The sequence below is a fragment of the Phocoena sinus genome, chromosome 15 (assembly GCF_008692025.1).
Source record: "Phocoena sinus isolate mPhoSin1 chromosome 15, mPhoSin1.pri, whole genome shotgun sequence".
Lineage (NCBI taxonomy): Eukaryota > Metazoa > Chordata > Mammalia > Artiodactyla > Phocoenidae > Phocoena > Phocoena sinus.
The window spans coordinates 71,254,563-71,275,380 of NC_045777.1; the positions used below are offsets into that span (position 1 = coordinate 71,254,563).

Genomic DNA, 20,818 nt, shown 5'->3' on the forward strand with positions numbered 1-20,818 from the left:
ATAACCATCCTCCATGAGGTCCTATCAGCTGGAAGGTGTTTTGGACTGAACTGTGTCCACTCAAAATTCCTATGTTGAGGGACTTCCCTGGTGGCACGGCAGTTAAGAATCCGCCTGCCAATGCAGAGGACATGGGTTCAGTCGCTGGTCCAGAAAGATCCCACATGCCCTGGAGCAACTAAAAGTCCGTGTGCCACAACTACTGAGCCTGTGTGCTGCAACTACTGAAGCGTGAGCACCTAGAGCCCACACTCCACAACAAGAGAAGCCACCGCAATGAGAAGCCCGCACACTGCAACGAAGAGTAGCCCCCGCTCGCCGCAACTAGAGAAAGCCTGTGTGCAGCAACGAAGACCCAATGCTGCGAAGACCCAACGAAGACCCAATTTATTTAAATAAATAAATTCATACGCTGAAGCCCTAACTCTCAGTGTGACTGTACTGGAGACAAGGCCTATAAAAGTTAATAAAAGTTAACTGAGGTCATAAGGGTGGGGCGGGCCTTAATCCACTTATATGAAGAGGAGGAGACATGAGGAAGTAGGAGCGAGTGTGCTCACTCTCCCCACTCCCTGTTCATGCACAGAAGAGAGGCCATGTGAGGTCACAGAGGGAAGGCAGCGTCTGCAAGCCAGGGAGAGCCCTCACCAGAAACCAAATCTGCCAGCACCCTGATCCATGACTTCCAGTCTCCAGAAGTATGAGAAAATTAATTTCTGTTGTTTAAGCCACCCAGTCAGTGGTATTTTGTTATGGCACCCCGAGCTGATTAAAATAGAAGATAAAGGATAATGAAAAAGAAACCTGGAACTTCAAGAATGAAGGGAAAGCAAGAGAACTGACAAATCTCTTGGTAAATACAACAGACTGTTTATTGTTTCTCTTAAGATCTTTAAAATATGGATGTTGGATGAAAGCAAAAACAGAACACTGTCTGATGGGGTTTTCAATGTACACAGATGTAAAATATATGGCAACCTCAATACAAAGAAGGGAGGACAAAAAGATCTATATGGTGATGAGGTTCCTATATCACACTTGAAGTGGTAGTATGTTAACTTGAAAATTTAAATATATATATATATATATTTTTTTTTTTTTTTTTTTTGCGGTACGCGGGCCTTTCACTGTTGTGGCCTCTCCCGTTGCGGAGCACAGGCTCCGGACGTGCAGGCTCAGCAGCCATGGCTCACGGGCCCAGCCACTCCACAGCATGTAGGATCTTCCCAGACCAGGGCACGAACCAGTGTCCCCTGCATCGGCAGGCGGACTCTCAACCACTGCGCCACCAGGGAAGCCCGTATATGTATTTTAATATACAGAGCAACCACTTAAAAAACTCACATAAAGAGCTATAGTCAAACACTCAATAGATACATTGAAAAGGAAAACTAAACTTGTGTGAAACAACAGTCTCAAAATAAATGAAGCAAAAACTGATAGAACTGAAAGGAGATGTAGACAAATCCACAATTATACCTGGGAGAATTCACCTCTCTCTCAGTAACTGATAGAACAAACCGGATAAAGACAACATATAGAACACCATCAACCAACCTGACCTAACTGACATATCTAGAACACTCCACCCAACAACAGCAGAATGCACACTCTTTTCAAGTGCACAATGAACAATCACCAAGAAGACTAGATCATAAAACAAACCTTAACAAATTGAAAAGAACTGAAATCACCCAAAATGTGTTTGCAGATCATAATCAACTAGAAAACAATAATGAGAAGACATATGGAAAATCCCCAAATATTTGGAAATTAAACAAACAACAAAGAGGAACTCAAGAGAAATTACAAAATATTTTAAATTGAATGGAAAGGAAAATGAAACATATTAAAATTTGATAAAGCTAAAGCAGTGCTCAGAGAGAAACTTATAGCATTACATGGTTAAATATACAATGTAAATACACCTATAGACCTGGGTAGCTCAAGCCACAAATGTGATTCCAAAAGCACCTCAACTTCTTCTGAGAGTTAAATAAAATTATACACGTTAAGGTGACTACATAGTAGGTGTTTGCAAACATATGATGAATGAAAGAACAAGAGAACAAACAAATGAATAAACACACAGGGAATAAATAAACAAAACTACAAGTCAGATAACTATGAAGCACTGAAGCATAGTCCTGGATAGCTTTTTCAACTCAATGAAATAACTAAGATTCTATTCCCTTGCTCTCTGGGGCAGTCAACAGCATGAATTTCTCGTAGCAAGAGCTAGAAAGCTACTGAAGCCCTGGTACAACCCTAGTTAATACCTTCTATTAACCGTATCAAAATGCCATGTGTCACGATGGCACTTCCTCTCTATTTAGCAGAAAAACCCACTCAGAAAAAAAGGGCAGCAATTTTTCTCACGCTTACCCACATTTGTTTATAGTCCAACTGAAAGTCACCCAGAATCCCTGGCAGGTCTACGGCCAGCACTTGCCAGTACTTTCATGACAAAGGGGTTCACAGGACATGACTCAATAACTTCAGGTTGCTTAACTCACTTCAGGTTTCCTCATCTTCCTGTAAAAATAAGTTTCTACACAGGTGTCTCCCTTCACCTTGACAAGCATAGAGAGAAGGGAGTGAGAGAGAGAGAAAAGGGACGAGAACCAATACTTATTTACTGAACACCTACAGTCAGCCAAGGTACTTTACACACACTGGTTCATTTAATTTGCTCAACAACTTGTAAAGTAGGAACAACCATTCCCACAGTACAAAGAGGAGAAAAGGAGACTGAATTTAGGTCTTCCCACACCACAGATTCAAAATGGCAAACCTGAACAGTAAACCCCATTAGCAATTTTGTTCAGCTGGGTATGTTACAGAACATTTATTCCATTAACACTGGGACTCAAGTTCTCTAAGTCCCCACCAGTTCTGACCAAGAAACTCTTGAGGATCCTCACTGAACAAGGAACATGCAGAGCTCCAATTTCCAAGCTCCTAGGACCAAAAATAAATCCATGTACATTTGTGCTTCTAAATTCATAGCCTACAATGCCTATCACTTTGTTGTGATGAATGATACAAAACCTTTAAACCACAAGGGACAGGAACTGAATGCTGTCTCTGTGACTTAACCACACCTACGTTTTACATTTAAGATACCAAGAAAACATTCTTGACTACTTCCTGCAAGATCAGTTGCTTCTGAAATTCTGGCTCAAGCCACAAAAGTCCCCCAACTTCTTTCAGATACATTTTCTCAGCTGAAAAACATCTGATTGCATTTACATGCTCTTCATTAAAATGAATGTGGTAATTATCTGTAGCCAGTGCTCTTTATCAGTTGCTTCTGCAAAACAGTGTATCTCTAATATATTGGGATCTCTAATATAACCTAGAGCAGTGGTTTAGCTTTCATTTAAAATTTTTTCAGGGCTTCCCTGGTGGCGCAGTGGTTAAGAATCCGCCTGCCAATGCAGGGGACACGGGTTGGAGCCCTGGGCCGGGAAGATCCCACATGCCGCGGAGCAACTGAGCCCGTGCGCCACAACTACTGAGCCTGTGCTCTAGAGCCCGCGAGCCACAACTACTGAGCCCACGTGCTGCAACTACTGAAGCCCACATGCCTAGAGCCCATGCTCCGCAACAAAGAGAAGCCACCGCAATGAGAAGCCCACGCACCACAACAAAGAGGAGCCCCAGCTCGCCGCAACTAGAGAAAGCCCACACGCAGCAACGAAGACCCAACGCAGCCAAAAATAAATAAATAAATTTATTTTAAAAATAAATAATTTTAGGGCTTCCCTGGTGGCGCAGTGGTTGAGAGTCCGCCTGCCGATGCAGGGGACACGGGTTCGTGCCCCGGTTCGGGAGGATCCCACATGCCGCGGAGCGGCTGGGCCCGTGAGCCATGGCTGCTGAGCCTGCGCGTCCGGAGCCTGTGCTCCGCAACGGGAGGGGCCACAGCAGTGAGAGGCCCGCGTATCACACACCAAAAAAAAAAAAAAATTAAAAAAAAAAAATAAATAAATAATTTTAATAAATAAATAAATTTTAAGAATAAAATTTTTTCAGTGCACAATTGTGTAAGCATAAGAGGTGAAAGGAAAAACATGTTAAGTTAAAGTTCAACTATTTTGTTTGCACACCTCAGCAGACTACACCCTTCTTTGTAGTCTACTACCTTAGACCACTAGAGGGTGTCTGACTGACAAGCAGTTCCCCAGAAGATGGTTACCATTTAACAGCATAAACCAGACAAGCTTTGAAGGTTTGGGGTTTTTTTTGTTTTTTAAAGGCATAAAAGTGTTATACATGTATGTTTAAAAAAAAAAAAGTCATGAAAAATTAGAAAGCCTTATTTAGGATAATAATCAAATGATCAATGAGAAAAATCCCTAGTGCTTTTTTTTAAAATTGGAGTACAGTTGCTTTACAATATTGTGTTAGTTTATACTGTACAGCAAAGTGAATCAGCTGTATATATGTATACATATACATGAGTGTATATACATATACATATAACCCCTCTTTTAAGGATTTCCTTCTCATTTAGGTCACCACAGAGCACTGAGTAGAGTTCCTTGTGCTACACAGTAGGTTCTCATTAGTTATCTATTTTATACACAGTATCAATAGTGTATATATGTCAATCCCAATTTCCCAAATCATCCCACCCCTAGTGTTTAAGGTGGTCAGCAAGAACCACTGACAACCGTGACAACAGATGACAGATGCCTAGGCAGGCAAGACAACATCTGCAAGTGGGCTGAAAGTCTTTGCTATCCAGGGACCCTGTCATTTAACGCCACAGTCACCACCTCAGTCAAGTAACAGCAACATCTTCTATTACTTATTATTACTGTGTAGTCATTACTATGTCCATTTATTGAGTGCCAAATACGTGATCGATAGTGTGCCAGGTATTTTATATACAATTTCCTTGAATCCTAGCCATTCTGCAAAAGAGGTATCAGTATTAGTATGCTCATTTTGCAAGAGGAAATGTGATTACCATATAACTTGACCAAAAGTAACACTGCTGCCATGAAGCAGAAAAGAAATTTAAACTGCACCACTGCTCCTTCTATTGGTGCAACAGTCTGCACAAGTATGTATTTTCTCAATGGAACCATATTCTCCACACCTAAAGCACATTTGTACTGTGCTTTAAAAAGCATTTTCATATTAATCATGTCCTCAGTTTATTCTTCCAACAAGCCTGAGATATGTGAAAGAATATCTACCACTTAAATATAGCAAAATCAGGCACAGTCCCAGAACCAAAGGATGCAACTGCTCAGCATACAAGAAAGAGAATTTGGCGGAAGTGTCTTTTCTTTGAACAATCTCATTCAACAACACAATTACTCACAGTGGGCAAATTCACCAAAAACAGGATCCACTGTTGTGTAAGAAGGTTTCTGACACACAAATAAACTACCCATAACCACATGTGACCTGACACCATAACAAGCTGGAAGCTATTTTGCAATCACAAAAATAGTTTTGGGAATGAAAGTGCAAATGCTAAACTTGGAATGCAAATACTGTTTCGAATTTTAAAAACGCATAAAACCTCAGCAATGGAAAGGGTTTTGGAGGCTCAGTCCAACTCTCCCCAGTTGGGGGGTCTCCTCACCACCTCCATTTGGCACATTTCTGGGGGAGGGGCGTTCACTATCTCCACCATCAACCACTAATACTATTTACTGAGCATCTGTAATGTGCTGAGCATTCTAGATATATTAGCTTCAAATAATTAGATATATAACGACCACAGTGTACAGGAACCATACTTTCTGCCTGCAAACAAGAAAAAATGGGCTTGAGAAACGTGGGGAAAAAAACATTTCCCCATTTTCTGTTTTTTAAAATAAAATTAGAAGTACAAAAATGACTATCTCTGGATTGCGGGATTATTGATTTTTTCTATCTTTGCTAGTTTTTAAAATAAATATTTTTTTCCTGACAAGTATTTATTACTTTATTTGGGAAATTTTCAAGCACATACAAAAGGAGTGAGGCTATAATGAACCCCAAGTTCCTATCAATTAAGTTCAACACCAATTATCAACACATGGCCAACCCACTTCCCCCTCTATCCCCAGGGATTTTTTTTTTTTTTTGCGGTACGTGGGCCTCTTACTGTTGTGGCCTCTGCCGTTGCGGAGCACAGGCTCCAGACGCACAGGCTCAGCGGCCATGGCTCATGGGCCCAGCTGCTCCACAGCATGTGGGATCTTCCCGGACCGGGGCACGAACCCGTGTCCCCTGCATCGGCAGGCAGACTCTCAACCACTGCGCCACCAGGGAAGCCCCCCAGGGAATTATTTTAAAGCAAATCCCATATATCATATCATTTTATCCAATAAATACTTCAGGTTGTATCTCTAAAATAAGGGCCATGGGGGAGGATGGGGACCACAAAAACATTATCATACCTAAAAAATTAACAATACATATTACTTTTTTAACCAGAAAAATGTATTTTTAAAAAATGAGATATTTAGGGGGAAGAAAGAAGAAAATGCTCAATGGCTTTACTACCTAAACAGCTTACATGACTCAGTTTCACTAAAGAGGTCTGACTGCATGGTTGCCTCTTTAGGCCACAAGAAAAACTGACAGTAATGTTTATTTCTACTTATAAATGTTTCTGCGGTTTACCTGTTGAGAACTGCTTCCTTGTCTCCCAGACGGCTTTTAATTTTACTTGTCAGATAGTCCAAAAAGAGCGTCCAGATATCCAAACAAGAGAAGTAACCTTCATGAGTAGGCTATGGTGCAAAAGAAATCCAGACAATGAAATTACTTAATGCAACTACTCCTTAGAAACACACCCACCAGTGTTTACATACACCAGAATGCTACAACCATAAGCCTAGGTTCCCTCGGCTTCTTGGTAACCACAACTGGTGTCTTTTATTCGGTCTTCACGATTGGGCCCTGTTGAACCTAACAAGACAAGGGTACCATGGAACACATCATTAAGGAGATACTGTACTATGCAGGGCAAACCAATTTACAAAATAAGCCGAGCGAACACCTGTTTTAAAGTCTGAGACTGTGATGCGGACAGCTCTTACAGATCATCCAATTCAAATCTGTTTTAGAGAAAAAGAAACTGAGATCCAGAGATATGTTCAAGGTCAGGGGTAGGAACAGGTCCATTTAACCCCAGCCAATGCTCTTTCCACTACATACTATTACAAAACCAAAACTAAGTTTCAGTGGCTCCAAAGTGACAAGTTTACACATTTGAACATTAGGAAAGTAACATCTGCAGTCTTCCTACATAACAGATTGAAAATGAGCTCGTTAAGACTGACCTACAGGCTTTAGCTCATCTGCAAAGTAGATGTGTCAAACAGGCTAATAGCAACCTCTTACCAGGTGTCGATAAAGACAAAGCAAGGAGAAAAGAGCTAGGGTCCTAGTGCCTGGACCACTGCACTGATCAACTTTCTCAAGAGCCTTGAGATTCTATTTCATGCAAAATCCAAGCACTATATTCTCCAACATCTAGTCCTTCTCACACATATTCAGTTTCATCTGTGGCCCCCCAATCCCTTATATATCCACTCAAATTCTTGCTACCTACAAGAACTCTTTGGCTTTACTTGTGATTACTTCATTGAACCACATATTTGATGGCAGGATCAGATATGGAAAGAAATAATACCATCATCTTCTTGAGTCAGTTTCCTTCCATCTCTGGGCCAAAGAAATCCAGAAGTTTACAAGGGCATGTATGGAATCTGTCCAAGAGATAACTACCAATGACGGTGGTGGTGTACCCAGGCTGAGTCTGAGACAGAAAAACTGTAAACTTAAAAAGTGTGGCAGACCCCACTCACAAGCCACAGGGCAGCTCTGGAACTGGACTGCTACAGCTCAATCAGGACCACTGGCAGGGCCATCCTCAGAACACGAAATGAACCAGAAGAATAAGCAGAAAAAACAATAAGCCGTGTGGAAATAATATGGGTAGCTTGTGGACAGGCACTTGACTTGCAGCCAGGAGATGTAGTCTTGTCCTGGCTTTGGCTTGCTGTGCTTCCAGTAAGGAGGTCACCCAGCCGCCCTTCCTTGCTTTGAAAATAAATACCTACCAGATCCCTCACCAAAAAATATAACTGATCGATGCACGTGGAGGTGCTTTTGAGAAAAGCCACCATATAAATCCAAGTGTTATGGCTATGTCAAAGTAGTTTACAATTATACATGTCTTTCTCATGCGTTTGAATTGAGGATTTACTGTGTGGCTCAAGGCTGGAAAAAAAGTTGGGCAAATACACCCTCTGCAGGACCTGAAACACTACCATTCACATCCATCTCTACAGGCCCCACTGTGAGGCCTTATGCACTGCCCACAGTCTTGCCTTTGACAATTGCTCTGGGCACAGATTGCTAAGGTCATAAAGGCAATACGCTGACTGCACTTTTGTTGGAGTCATACAACTTTGCAGAGCCCTCATGGACCCATTTTTAAAATGTACCCATACTCAGATTTTTTACTTTTCAGATTCCAGGGCTGGTTAGTCACTAAAGATCCTGGCAAGTTCCTTTAAAAAACTAATGATACTACTCTTCTCTCCAAGTGGTTTGTTTTGATTTGCATAGGTCTAGTTGATCTTCACAACAGTCCTGGAAAGCGGAGAGATGTCTTTCTTCCTCCCATTTCACAGATAAAGAAACCACAAGTCAAGTCATCTGCCCAAGGTGACAAGATAAAGAACAAAAACAGAACTAGACTGTGGATCGTAAGACTCCCCCAGTCCAGACCCTTCCCCCATGCCATACTATCTCAGGCATGTTTTAAGAAGAAGGGGCAAAATGGAAACTGCAAGACCAAGAAGGAATTGGTAATGATACAGCAAGAGAAGGAGCAGGAAGACAGAAACCATATGTTTATACAGACACCTCAGGGGCTCAGCAATGGTGGAGGCAAACACCTGGTGAGCACTAGTGGCTGTGGCAGGACACTTAGGTGAAAGAAAAAATGCAGGAAAATAAACAGAAGAGAGGAAATGGTTACAGGAAGATACTACCACCATCTACATCTTATTACTATTCTTTAAAAATATGTTGACCAGGGGCTTCCCTGGTGGTGCAGTGGTTAAGAATCCGCCTACCAATGCAGGGGACACGGGTTCGAGCCCTGGTCTGGGAAGATCCCACATGCTGCAGAGCAACTAAGCCTGTGCGCCACAACTACTGAGCCTGTGCTCTAGAGCCCGCGAGCCACAACTACTGAAGCCCACGTGCCTGGAGCCCATGGTCCTCAACAAGAAAAGCCACTGCAATGAGAAGCCTGTGCACCGCAATGAAGAGTAGCCCCCATTCACCACAACTAGAGAAAGCCCATGCACAGCAACAAAGACCTAACAGACCCAAAGATTAAATAAATAAATTAAAAAAAAAATGTTGACCAGGACTAATATTTCCATGAATTGTAGGAACAAAAGGCAAAGTACACTGAGAATAACCCTCTAAACAAGAGAAAAGACACATTTTCCCACTTTACAGAGAACTTAGCTATGATAAAGGAAGAACATGCTGTTAATGAACAGATGAGAACTTAAAGCTCTCTCTTGAGAGCAATTTAATTTCTTATTCTTAAACCTTATCCTAAAGAAATCTTTTACTACCAGCTCCTGGGCCTAGAGTGTGCCCTGCCAGCTTTCTCCCTCCCTGCCTCTCCAGCAAAGGGCAGCTTCCCCCAGAGCCCCTTCCAGGTTCCTGCCCCTCTGGCCAGTGCTCAGAATCGGCTTCTCCCTGCACCTCGAGGCCACCAACCCACACAGCCCAGAGTCTGCACCCAGAAATGCAAGTCCTCACACAGGAGGCCAGCAGAACACAGGGAGCTCAGCTGACAGTGACCCGCTGGGGAGGGAGGAAGACAGAAGCTTGCTGTTTGCCTCATGACCAATCTATCTCTTCTCCCAGTATGTAATTAAAACATATATAAATATATAAAACCACCACTCTCGGTTCAATGGAAAATGAACCCGTAGGATTCTAGTAAAGAATCATAGAAGATGAATATGGAAAGACCCGAAAGATGCCCACTGCAGTCTATCTCCCTAGGAAATTTAAAAGACTTATCCAAGGACAGAGACCTAACAGAAATAACCAGAGCTCAAACACAGAACTTTTGGGTCCACATCCAAAGAAGAAGCATCAGACATGCATACTTCAAAGCACTTTTTAGCTTTCTTCTACACCACGTATACTAAAAAGGTCCCATTTTACACAGGGAGCAAAATCGGAAGACGGTTCATTCCGTTTCCCAAACAAACCCTTCCTTTTGCCCCCAGCACTGGCTCCTTATCTCTCGTTCGTTTCTGCTGCACTTATTCAAAGGTATCTATCAAATCCTTCCTTTTTTCCTGGTCCCCTTTAAGATTTCTCCAGATCCATCTCAAATCTCTCCCACTTCTGATGCTTCTCTCCTACATCCTCACCCTCCTATATCTCATCACCTCTTCTATCCCTTCTTAGGCCTAGTGAGATCACCGTGCTTCCTTCTTGCTCTGCACTCACAGGCCCCTCTATCAGACATCGTGTCACTTCTTTAACCTTTGATCCTCCTCCTCCATCCGCACCCTTCCAAATCCCCTTTTACATACACACACCCCTCCCAGCCTCCACCCTTACCTCTCCTCTAGCCTCATTAAGTTACAACATCAGTGACTGAAACAACCAAAAAAGACTGCTTGTAAAATCAGATGCCCTCACTGACCCAGCAGTTTCATTCCTGGTAATATACCAACATACAAAGAAAGAGCTACGTATGTTCATCAAAAGGCAGGCACAAGAATATTCACTGCAACGTGATTCATGACCACCAAAAACTGGAAGTGGCCCAAATCAGCAGTGGAGTGGCTTTTCTAATGACTTCCTATAAAACAATGAGAACAAACTACTGCCACACACAACACCGATGAAGCTCACAAACATAATGTTGAATGAAAAAAGTCAGACAAATCTACATTGTATGCTTCCATTTAGAGAAGTTCTAAAACAGACACAACTCATCTGGGATATTAAAGTCAGGTCTGGGGTTACTTCTGGGGAGGATGTGGAGGGGAGTGATGAAGGACATGAGGGGATTTCTGGGGGTGCTGGTAATGTTCTACTTCTTGACTTTGGTGGTCACATGTCTTGTTCGTTTTGGGAAAACTCACGAAGCTATACATGTATGATTTATGTGCTTTTCCATACGTGTGTGATAGTTCAACAAAAAGCTTTTTTGGGGAGGGGGGGGGCTGCACTGCAATGCTTGCGGGATCTCAGTTCCTCGACCAGGGATTGAGCCCAGACCACACCAGTGAAAGCCCCGAATCCTAACTACTAGGCCACCAGGGAGCTCCCCAAAAAGCTTATTTTAAAAAGATACACAAATGGGCACAAGTGATAGGCCATGACAGAAATGTTTAAAACTGGACTCTGATGATGGCTGCACACGTCTATAAATCTACCAACATCACTGAATTGTACAATTACAATGGGTGAATTGCACAGTAAGTAAATGTTATCTCAATAAAGCTGCTAAAATACATATAGAAAGAAAAAATATTGAGTCATCAGAATGCAAATTCAGTGAACGCAAGGACTTTGTTTACAAGGGTTATAGGCCTCACTCCTGGAACACAACAGGAGCTCAAAAAACGTTTGCTGAATGGGGGAAACAACTGGATCCACCAAAACTGAACTCTTGAGAACGTCACTATTTACAATGTCCTTGTGGGTAGTCTTAGTGACAGTTACAGACTAGAACTAAAGGCCCTAACTTCAGACTTTTTCTGTATTTTGCTTCTTCAACATAACAGTGATTAAAAGCAGACTCTATGGGTTCAAATCCTGGCTCCACCGCTTACTGTATGACCCTCAGCAAGTTATCTTTATGCCTCAGTTTCTTTATCTGTAAAATGGGGATGATAATAATACCTACCTCATAGGGTTGTTATGAAGGATAAATGTGTTAATCTTCATATAGTAAGCACTATATAAATGTTTGACAAATAAAATAAAGAAGTTCTTTCTCCTGAAAATAACAAAGTAGACATTTTGAGTGGCAAGGGATAGACATGGGCAGTTCCAGTGCTTTACCTGATGAAATGTGTACTTGAACAAAAGTGTCAAAAACTCCACCACGGGGAACTGGGAGTAGGACTCGATTCTTCTTAGGTGAACACTCACAAAGAGCCGCAGAAAGTCAGTAAACTTCTCAATGTAGCTAAAGAAGACAAGAAGACAAAAGGTGACAATGAGAAACTCGGCCACCTCCCTAGAAGAGAACTCAAATTCAATCCAAATTTCTTTCAGTACAAAACTATACAGATTTATAACAAATATATTTTCAGTTAAAAATATAAAGGCCTGCAACAATTACCTACAGGTCAGGCAACCCTTCATTCCATTACCACCTGAAACATAGCAGAAAAGCAACTTTAATCCTCAGACACTATCTAGGTAAGGCATCTTATAAGCTAGCGTCCTCATATTTTCTAACTCAGTGTTATGACCCAATTAAAGTGAAAGGAAATGGTACTCAAAAGGTCCATGGGCAGATGATCTGTCATTTCAATGTGGCAAGTCTGCAGGGCTGGTTTTCTTTGCTAGGAGGCCAAAATATTAAAACAAATGTGCTAAAAACCCCAAAACAAAACAAGGCTATAGGAAAGGGATGGCATCCAGGTAAGATATATTCAGTCTTGCAACCTCATGTTCATGTTTTTTCCCCACCCTCTGGCTCCTGGTGCTAATTAAACATAGCACGTCCCAATCCATTCTAAAAGTGATTTCAAATCTAAGGGAGGAGGACTGTTAGAGCTGGACAAGACTCAAGGACAATTTACTGATGCATCATTTTAGAGATGAAGCCCAGAGAGATAAAGTGACTGGCCCAAGGTCACTCAGCCAGCTCACAGAAGAATGGGACTACCATCTACTCCCAATCCAGTGCTCTTTCTTTTCACATCACAGTGAATTCCCAATTCATTTGTATTCAAATATCATTTCACAGAAGAGTGTGGGTCACAGCTGCAAGGATAAGATATTTTTGTTATTGAATACACAGCACATCATCACTCTCACATTTCAGAAACTGTCATTTTAAGCTCCTAAATACCAAAAGGTGATTAGAAAATGAGATGGGCATACCTCCATAAACCACATTTCAGAGACAGATTAAAAAAGATAAAAGATACACTGGGCCTTAGCCAAATATTGAATGATGGTTAAAAGCAATTCTGAAACTCCTAACTGCAAAAAGCTGTGTTCGTTTTTTTTTTTTAAAGCAAAGATGTATGAGATAATAAAGGGGAATAAGACTACTCCTCAGAAGAGCAAAACTGGCCCATAAATAAAACGTCCCATATTGTCCCTGGGACCTAGCACCCTGAGGGTAGCCAATCTGTGTGGCCGCCACACACAGGTAAGCTTATTTGCAGCTTAAAAAAATAATAATAATTTGTTTGATAAGGATCATGGGGTCAAATACTTGAAAAACAGTAAGGCACTAATCAACTGTTTTTAGAGATAGGAAAGTACAAAAAAACTTCTCTGAGGCCTTCAATCACTAATACTCAAGAGCAGGAACTCCTCATTCCTCGCTCAGCCTATTACACATTTTTATGTGGTTATTCAAAGACATCAACCAGTTTGCTGCTCTTTAGGAAGATGCACTCAATTCCCTACCACCCATTAAAGAATAAGGAGAAGTCATGGGTCAAATACCACACAATCTCAATTTTATTTGAATCTCCAACCCAATTTTTTTAAAGAATACAAGCAAGACTGTTCAGTAGCTAAAACTCCAATTTTATTTCACCTCATTTTCTTTCCCTTGCCCACCTTCTGGTACAGGTGCTAATGAGCAGTAGAAAGTTAGAAAAAAAGGCAGTAGAGGAGAAGAGAGGAAGAAACCTGGTTAAGCAGCTCCTAAACAACTGAGAATGGACTTAGCTGTTTAGAATTAGTGGTAAGGGACCCAAGAGACAGGAAGCAAGCACACAGTGTTGTTCATGTCACCTTTCTGCTTCCAGGCACCTCTCAGCTTTCACAGGGCAATAGGAAGCATAGGATTAAAATATAAAACCAAGAGCACAAAAGTTACACGTAACAAAATCAGAACACAGATCATCCATGATGACATTTTTATACCACCCAAATGTAAGCCATAACAAACATTACACCACAAGTAAAAGTCAGAACAACTGATATCTGATGGTTGGTACAAGCAGTTGGGTTACTGTCGTGATTTTTTTAAACATATGAAAATACAGCCTTTCTTAACCAAAGCTAGAAAGGATATAAACATATAAGCTGTGTGTCTGAATGCTGATGTTTTTGAATTCAAATAGGAAGCTATTACCAAATAATGAAAAATAAAACCAACATATTACCATATCAGATTATGAGTTCTTTTGTGATTATACAAAGAAAATTTCACACAAAGCTTGTTTACAATGAACCAAACCAAAGTAATCTCATGTATCAATTTTTCCAACTTTAGAATAACTTATTAAAATTGCTAAATTTAGAAAGCACTAAAACTGTCTTAACTTTAGGCACCTGACTTTATATCCTGCTGCTTACTCTAAAGAAAAAGAAATGGCTTAACTCTGTATAGCTTAACAACAAAAACAAGCCAAGGAAAATTGATGAAAATACTAACAACTTTTGCTGCCAGGCAATCTATAAATATTTACTAATTCAATACAATTTATCTGTTTGAAAGTCTCTGAACAGTCAACATAATGTCCTTAATATAAGCTTCCAATTTTCCCTTTTGTTTTTACCCAGCAGTAGCACCATATTAATGAAAGCTGTAAGATACATAAATGACATCATCTGTAAGGGAAATATACATGAGACCATGCCTCAGCATACTGTGGAACCATCTGCTAAGAGTCCTTAATAAAGCGAGGCTAAGTGATTTTAGGCGCCATTCAAGAGGACAGTAACCAAGAAACTCAGGTGTGTGCCCCATTAACAACTCTCCTTTCTTGTCATCGGTGTAAAACTCACAATAGTGACAACATTCCTATACACTGCACGACGTTCACTTGAGAAAAGTCAAATAGGAAGAACCAACAAGCAACACCAAGCAAGGAAGGGCAAGTGTAACTCCTGTACCTCCACGGGCCTCCTCTCCTGTGCTCGGCTACGCATGAGCAGCGGTCCCAGTTCCTGCACCACCTCAGACCTGCAGGCAAAGAGTGAGGAGAGGGCGGACAAGGGTGGAAGGGAGGACAGGAGGTGGACGGGCAAAGAAGACAACCAACCTACACAATTCACACAATTCACAACTTTTCCAACTCGACTCGCTTCCCTTAACCACCCTAGCCCTTCCAGCTAAGCTTGGACTTACTGGTACACACCTACCTCTCCGTTCCTCACCAGAAGCCCCAGATTCTGAAACCAAAGAGGATTACAGACACTATGCAGCGCAACGTGATAAACAGTCAAGGCCCATTCTCAGGGCACAGCCGATGCCACACCTGTTTTCATTACCTCTCATCGAGTTCTTCTAGCCTGCTCTTCACCGTGTGGGCATTGTTATCCTTGGTGATTTTCTGCAGGAGGTAGAAAGTCTGCTGGAACATACGCAGTAAGTACTCCTCGAACTCCATAGGCACACAGTTCTTGGACATGAGTTCATTGATGCAGGACATGGCCAGGACCCCAAGCCGGCCGCGCTCCTGACCCAACACACAGTTCTGGCTGCTGCCGTTAACTGATGCCATCTTTCTGGCCCGGATGTCACAGCCAAAGCGTGCAAAGTGGAAGATGGTGGTAAGGAGGGACGGGGTGATGCTGGCAGACAGAGGAATCCAACTGAAGAGATGGGCCAGGCACTCCAAGGCCAGGGAACAGATATACTCACTCTCCACATCAAGGATGGGGATTGGCTGATTCAACAGTTTGGCTGAACTAGGACTCTGCAACAGGTTACTCAGTAAGTCACCTGAAACACAAAAGGCTTTTAAGATACACACTATCAAATCTCTTATAAACCAATTTAAGTAATTCTCCTTAAAAAAAACAAAAACAAAAAACCAAGCATTAGCATAAAGCAGAAGTTCTCAAAGTTTGGTCCAGGGACCCCTGAGAGCCCCCAGAACGCTTTTCGGGGTTCACAAATTCAAAACTATTTTGAAAAGAATGTTATTTTCCTTTTTCACTTTTATTATCTCACAAGTGTACAACGGAGCTTTCCAGAGGTTACATGCCAAGTTACAAGCAACAGAGAAAAAGCAAACGCTATCTATCATTAAGCTACATATTAAAGAGATTTACAAAAATGTAATGCCGCTCTTCTCAGTAAATGTTTTTGTTTGCTTTGGAAAAGTTATTTTTCATTAAGATATATTATTTGTTAATATGCACTGAGTTCATCACAGTTACTTTTAAAAGAATTAATTAATATTTCCAAATTTTCTCAGTTTGAATACCAACAGATAAAACCCACAGAGCTCTTTAAGGACCTCAATAATTCTTAAGAGTAAAGGGGTCCAGGGAATTCCCTGGTGGCACAGTGGTTAAGAATCCACCTGCCAATGGAGGAGACACGGGTTCAAGCCCTGGTCCAGGAAGATCCCACATGCCGCAGAGCAACTAAGCCCGTGTGCCACAACTACTGAGGCTGCGCTCTACAGTCAGCGAGCCACAACTACTGAGCCCGCATGCCACAACTACTGAAGCCCGGGCGCCTAGAGCCTGTGCTCCGCAACAAGAGAAGCCACCGCAATGAGAAGCCCGCACACTGCAACGAAGAGGAGTCCCCGCTCACCACAACTAGAGAGAAAGCCTGTGTGCAGCAACAAAGACCCAATAGAGCCAAAAAATAATAATAATAATTAATTAATTTAAAAAAAGAGTAAAGGGGTCCAGGGTGGGCGAAACAGGTGAAGGTGGTAAAAAGGTACAAACTTCCAGCTGTAAGACAAATAAGTCCTGGGGATGTAATGTACAATATGGTGACTATAGTTTACAATACTGTATTGTATATTTGAAAGTTGCTAATAGTGTAAAATAAATTCTCACAAGAAAAAAATTTGTAACTATGTGTGGTAATGGATCTACATTTACTGTGGTGATCATTTTGCAAATATACATAAATCACTATTTTGTACACCTGCAACTAACACTAACAGTGTTATATGTCAATTATACCTCAATTAAAAAAAAAAAAAAGAGTAAACAGGTCCAAAGACCAAAAATTTGAAACTACTGGGCTAGTCAAGGTGAGGTCTGTGGACCTGCATCACCAACATAACCTGGAAGTTTGTCGGAAATACAAATGATCAGGCAACACCCACACCCACTGAAGTAGAACCTGGCGGGCAGGGGCAGGAAGCTGTGCTTGTACCAGCTCTCCAGGTGATTCTTAGGCTTGCTTAATTTTTGAGAAGCACTAAAGGAAATCACACAAAATGAAATTGGGAGTGGGGGTGGCTATAAAATGATTTTAGAGAAGACAAAAGAAAAAAAACATTCATAACTATAACAAGAAGAAGCCTTTCCTGAAATAAAGGTGTCACTATACAAAATGAAAGGGCTTAGCCCCAAGAAAAAAAATAAGGAGTAATCAATACAAAAACTTCAGTAATAAGGGAATGTAGGCAGAAAAAGCACATATACAAAGGAGAAAGCCTTGAATTCAGACTTCACAGTAACAGTCAAAGCCAAAAAACAGTGGTGCAGTATCTACAAGTTCTGGGGCAAAGAATGACTTAACCCAAAGGTCCCCTTTGAGTATAAAGGAAGGTGACATTTTTTTAAAACATGCAAAAATTCAAATAATATATTGACCACAAATTCTTAGGGAGCAACTGAACGATGAAACCATGCAAATAAAGAGATAAATAAAAAAGAAGAATTACAGAATGGTGAAGCTGTGGCAAAGGGACTAATGCAAGCACTGAATTAAATACAGAATCAAGACTAAACAAATGGAGGAATTATAGAAGGGTGTGCTAACTAACTTTCTCATCTTTCACAAGCATGAAGTCTCAAAATATATGGTCTAAAATTAAAATATGTAGTAAGAAATTGGTTTTCATAATCTTTTTTTCTTATCCTTGGAGATATCTTTTACAAACTAATATTCCTTGTGGAAAAAGCATCTCAAGGTCAGCAATTCCTTCCATTTAATACTTCCTGTTAAATTCAAGTAAAACTAAAACTGAATAGTCTTTAGCAAAAATATATGATACCAAAAAAATATATATGATACGATACCATTTGGTCCTTTTATTCAGTTTAATCTACCTTTAAGTGCATTTATGTAGAGAGAGAGGTCTGGAATGATGTTATTTCTGTATGGTGGAATACTGGGTAAATTTTTACATTTTGTTTTTTACCTTATAGCAGCAGTTCTCAAATGTTTTAGTCTTAAAACCCCTTTACACTCTTAAAAATCACCGAGGACAGCAAAAAGCTTCTTTCTGTTTATGTAGGTTATTTCTATTGATATTTGTCATATTAGAAATTAAAACTAAGACTTTTTCAAATATTTAATTCATTTAATAATGATAAGCCCATTCCATGTTAGCATAAATAACATTTTTAAATTAAAAAATTATATTTTGCCCTCCAAAAAATTAGTGAGAAGAATAGCACTGTTTCTACATTTTTGGAAATCTCTTTATTGTGTGGCTTGAAAGAAGATAGCTAGATTCTCTCATCTGGTTCTGTACCCAATCTGTTGTACAATGTTGTTTTACTGAAGTATATGACGAGAACCCAGCTTCACACAGATATACAACTGAAAGAGAAGGAAGTGGCCTTTTCAGATAACGGCAGCTATTCTAATACTAAAATCTGATGAGTACTAATTTCTTAAAGGTTAACTGCAATGTGGAATCTGAATGAGCTTTTTTTACTCGGTATACTCATAAGAGTGAGAATAAAAATGACAAACAACGTCTTAGTATTTTTATGACCACATCGTTGACCTTTGGGACCCTGAAAGGGTTTGGGGGGACCTCCAGGGGTCCCCAGACCTATTGAGAACTGCTGCCTTATACTAATGTTGGATTAATATGAACAGAGTAGTTAACGTTTCTCAGCCTCAACCTCCTCAGCCATTAAAATGAGGATTTTGTGATTTATTAATACGAGTTTAATTTCCATTGTTAAAACTAGATTAAAAAGCTGTTCTCTGGCATCTATCTTGAAAGGCGTTTGCTGGTTTCTATTCTGAAAGAGCTGCATTTGATACCAGATGAGACTCATCATGATCTCAGCTACTCAAGCTGGTAATCAGAAGACCTGGTTTCAAAGAATAATGCAAGAAGGATGTTCAAGCAGAATCTGCAAACGTTTCAGTTTGTTTATTACTGGATTAATAATTTTGATTTTTGGAATTGCTGTGGTGGCTTTCCACTTGAGTCGTACAACTTTCTATCAATGGTTGTTTCTGGTATTGCTTTTTTCATCATTCATGGACTGACGGCCATTTATGAAAGATGCCAGTTAGAGGAAATCACCATTACCCAACTATTAGAATTATCAGGGCATTTATCAACCAGGATCAAATTGAGGCTTTAGCAATGGAGGAACCAGACACCACCTCAGTATGATCTTATACTAAACCCGGACACTGTTGGGCCCTTGGGCCTTTTTAAAGTCTCTTGAACATTCTTAAATAGAAATAAATTCTGGCTTTAAAAACAAAAACAAAACAAAAAAAGTTAACCCTATTCTTCAGCTCAGAAGAATTTTTCCAGAATGGGATTCTACAGTGGGGTGTGGGGAGAGCAACACATCAATGATAACACTGATGTTAAGAACAGCTACTAGGACTTCCCTGGTGGCGCAGTGGTTAAGAATCCGCCTGCCAACACAGGGGACAGGGGTTCGAGCCCTGGTCTGGTAAGATCCCACATGCCGCGGAGCAACTAAGCCTGTGTGCCACAACGACTCAGCCTGCGCTCTACCTGAGAGCCACAACTACTGAAGCCCGGGTGCCCAGAGCCCGTGCTCCGCAACAAGAGAAGCCACTGCAATGAGAAGCCCGCGCACCGCAACAAAGAGTAGCCCCCGCTCGCCACAACTAGAAAAAGCCCGCACGCAGCGAAGACCCAACACAGCCATAAATAAATAAATGTTAAAAAAAAAAAAAGAACAGCTACCATTTCATGTGCTATTATTATTTGCCTGGTGCTGCACCAAGCACTTTACATATTCTCATTTAATGCTCCCAGCTCTAAAGGAGGTATTATGATTACCTGCACTTACAGACAGTTAGAATAACTCAAACACAGATAGATGAGGCATTTCCCCCATGTTCCTCAGCTAGTCAGAGGCAGACCTGAAACTAAAACCCAGGTCTAGCCCCAAAGCCTATGCTCCTTCCCAGAAGCCAGGTCAGGAAAGATTATGCAGCCAAGAAAAATGATCAGTCAGAAAGCTAATATTCAAAAATAGAAAAATATGTAAGATCCAAAGTCACATGTAAAATAGCATGTGTACACCACGACAGAAACTATAGAAAGATACAAGCACAAGGACAAAGACTGAACGGGAGTATGCAAAGGTAAAAACCTGTTTATGTGGATAGGATGATCTCTATTTTTTCCCCTCAAAACAAGTATCTTTTAATGTTGTTTCTCGATAAAAATTATATTACTCAACTTGAAATGTTTCAGGGAATTTTAGTAAATCATAGAAGAATTTTTCCAAAATTATATATATTTTTTTCTTTCTTTCTTTCTTTTTTTTTTTTTTTTTTTTTTTGCAGTACGCAGGCCTCTCACTGTTGTGGCCTCTCCCGTTGCGGAGCACAGGCTCCAGACGCGCAAGCTCAGCGGCCATGGCTCACGGGCCCAGCTGCTCC

At 40.9% G+C, this 20,818-nt stretch overlaps 1 protein-coding gene across 3 annotated transcripts in view; it reads right to left on the bottom strand.

Moving 5' to 3' along the window:
• XPO6 (exportin 6) overlaps positions 1–20,818 on the bottom strand; it is a 107,147-nt gene that overhangs the window by 35,395 nt on the left and 50,934 nt on the right. For all 3 annotated transcript variants that reach the window (XM_032604540.1, XM_032604541.1, XM_032604538.1), the window contains exons 7-9: positions 15,490–15,943; positions 12,082–12,208; positions 6,634–6,743 (exon numbers count right to left, since the gene is read on the bottom strand). In XM_032604540.1, coding sequence (XP_032460431.1) covers positions 6,634–6,743; positions 12,082–12,208; positions 15,490–15,943 — 691 coding nt within the window. The remainder of the gene's footprint in view (positions 1–6,633; positions 6,744–12,081; positions 12,209–15,489; positions 15,944–20,818) is intronic.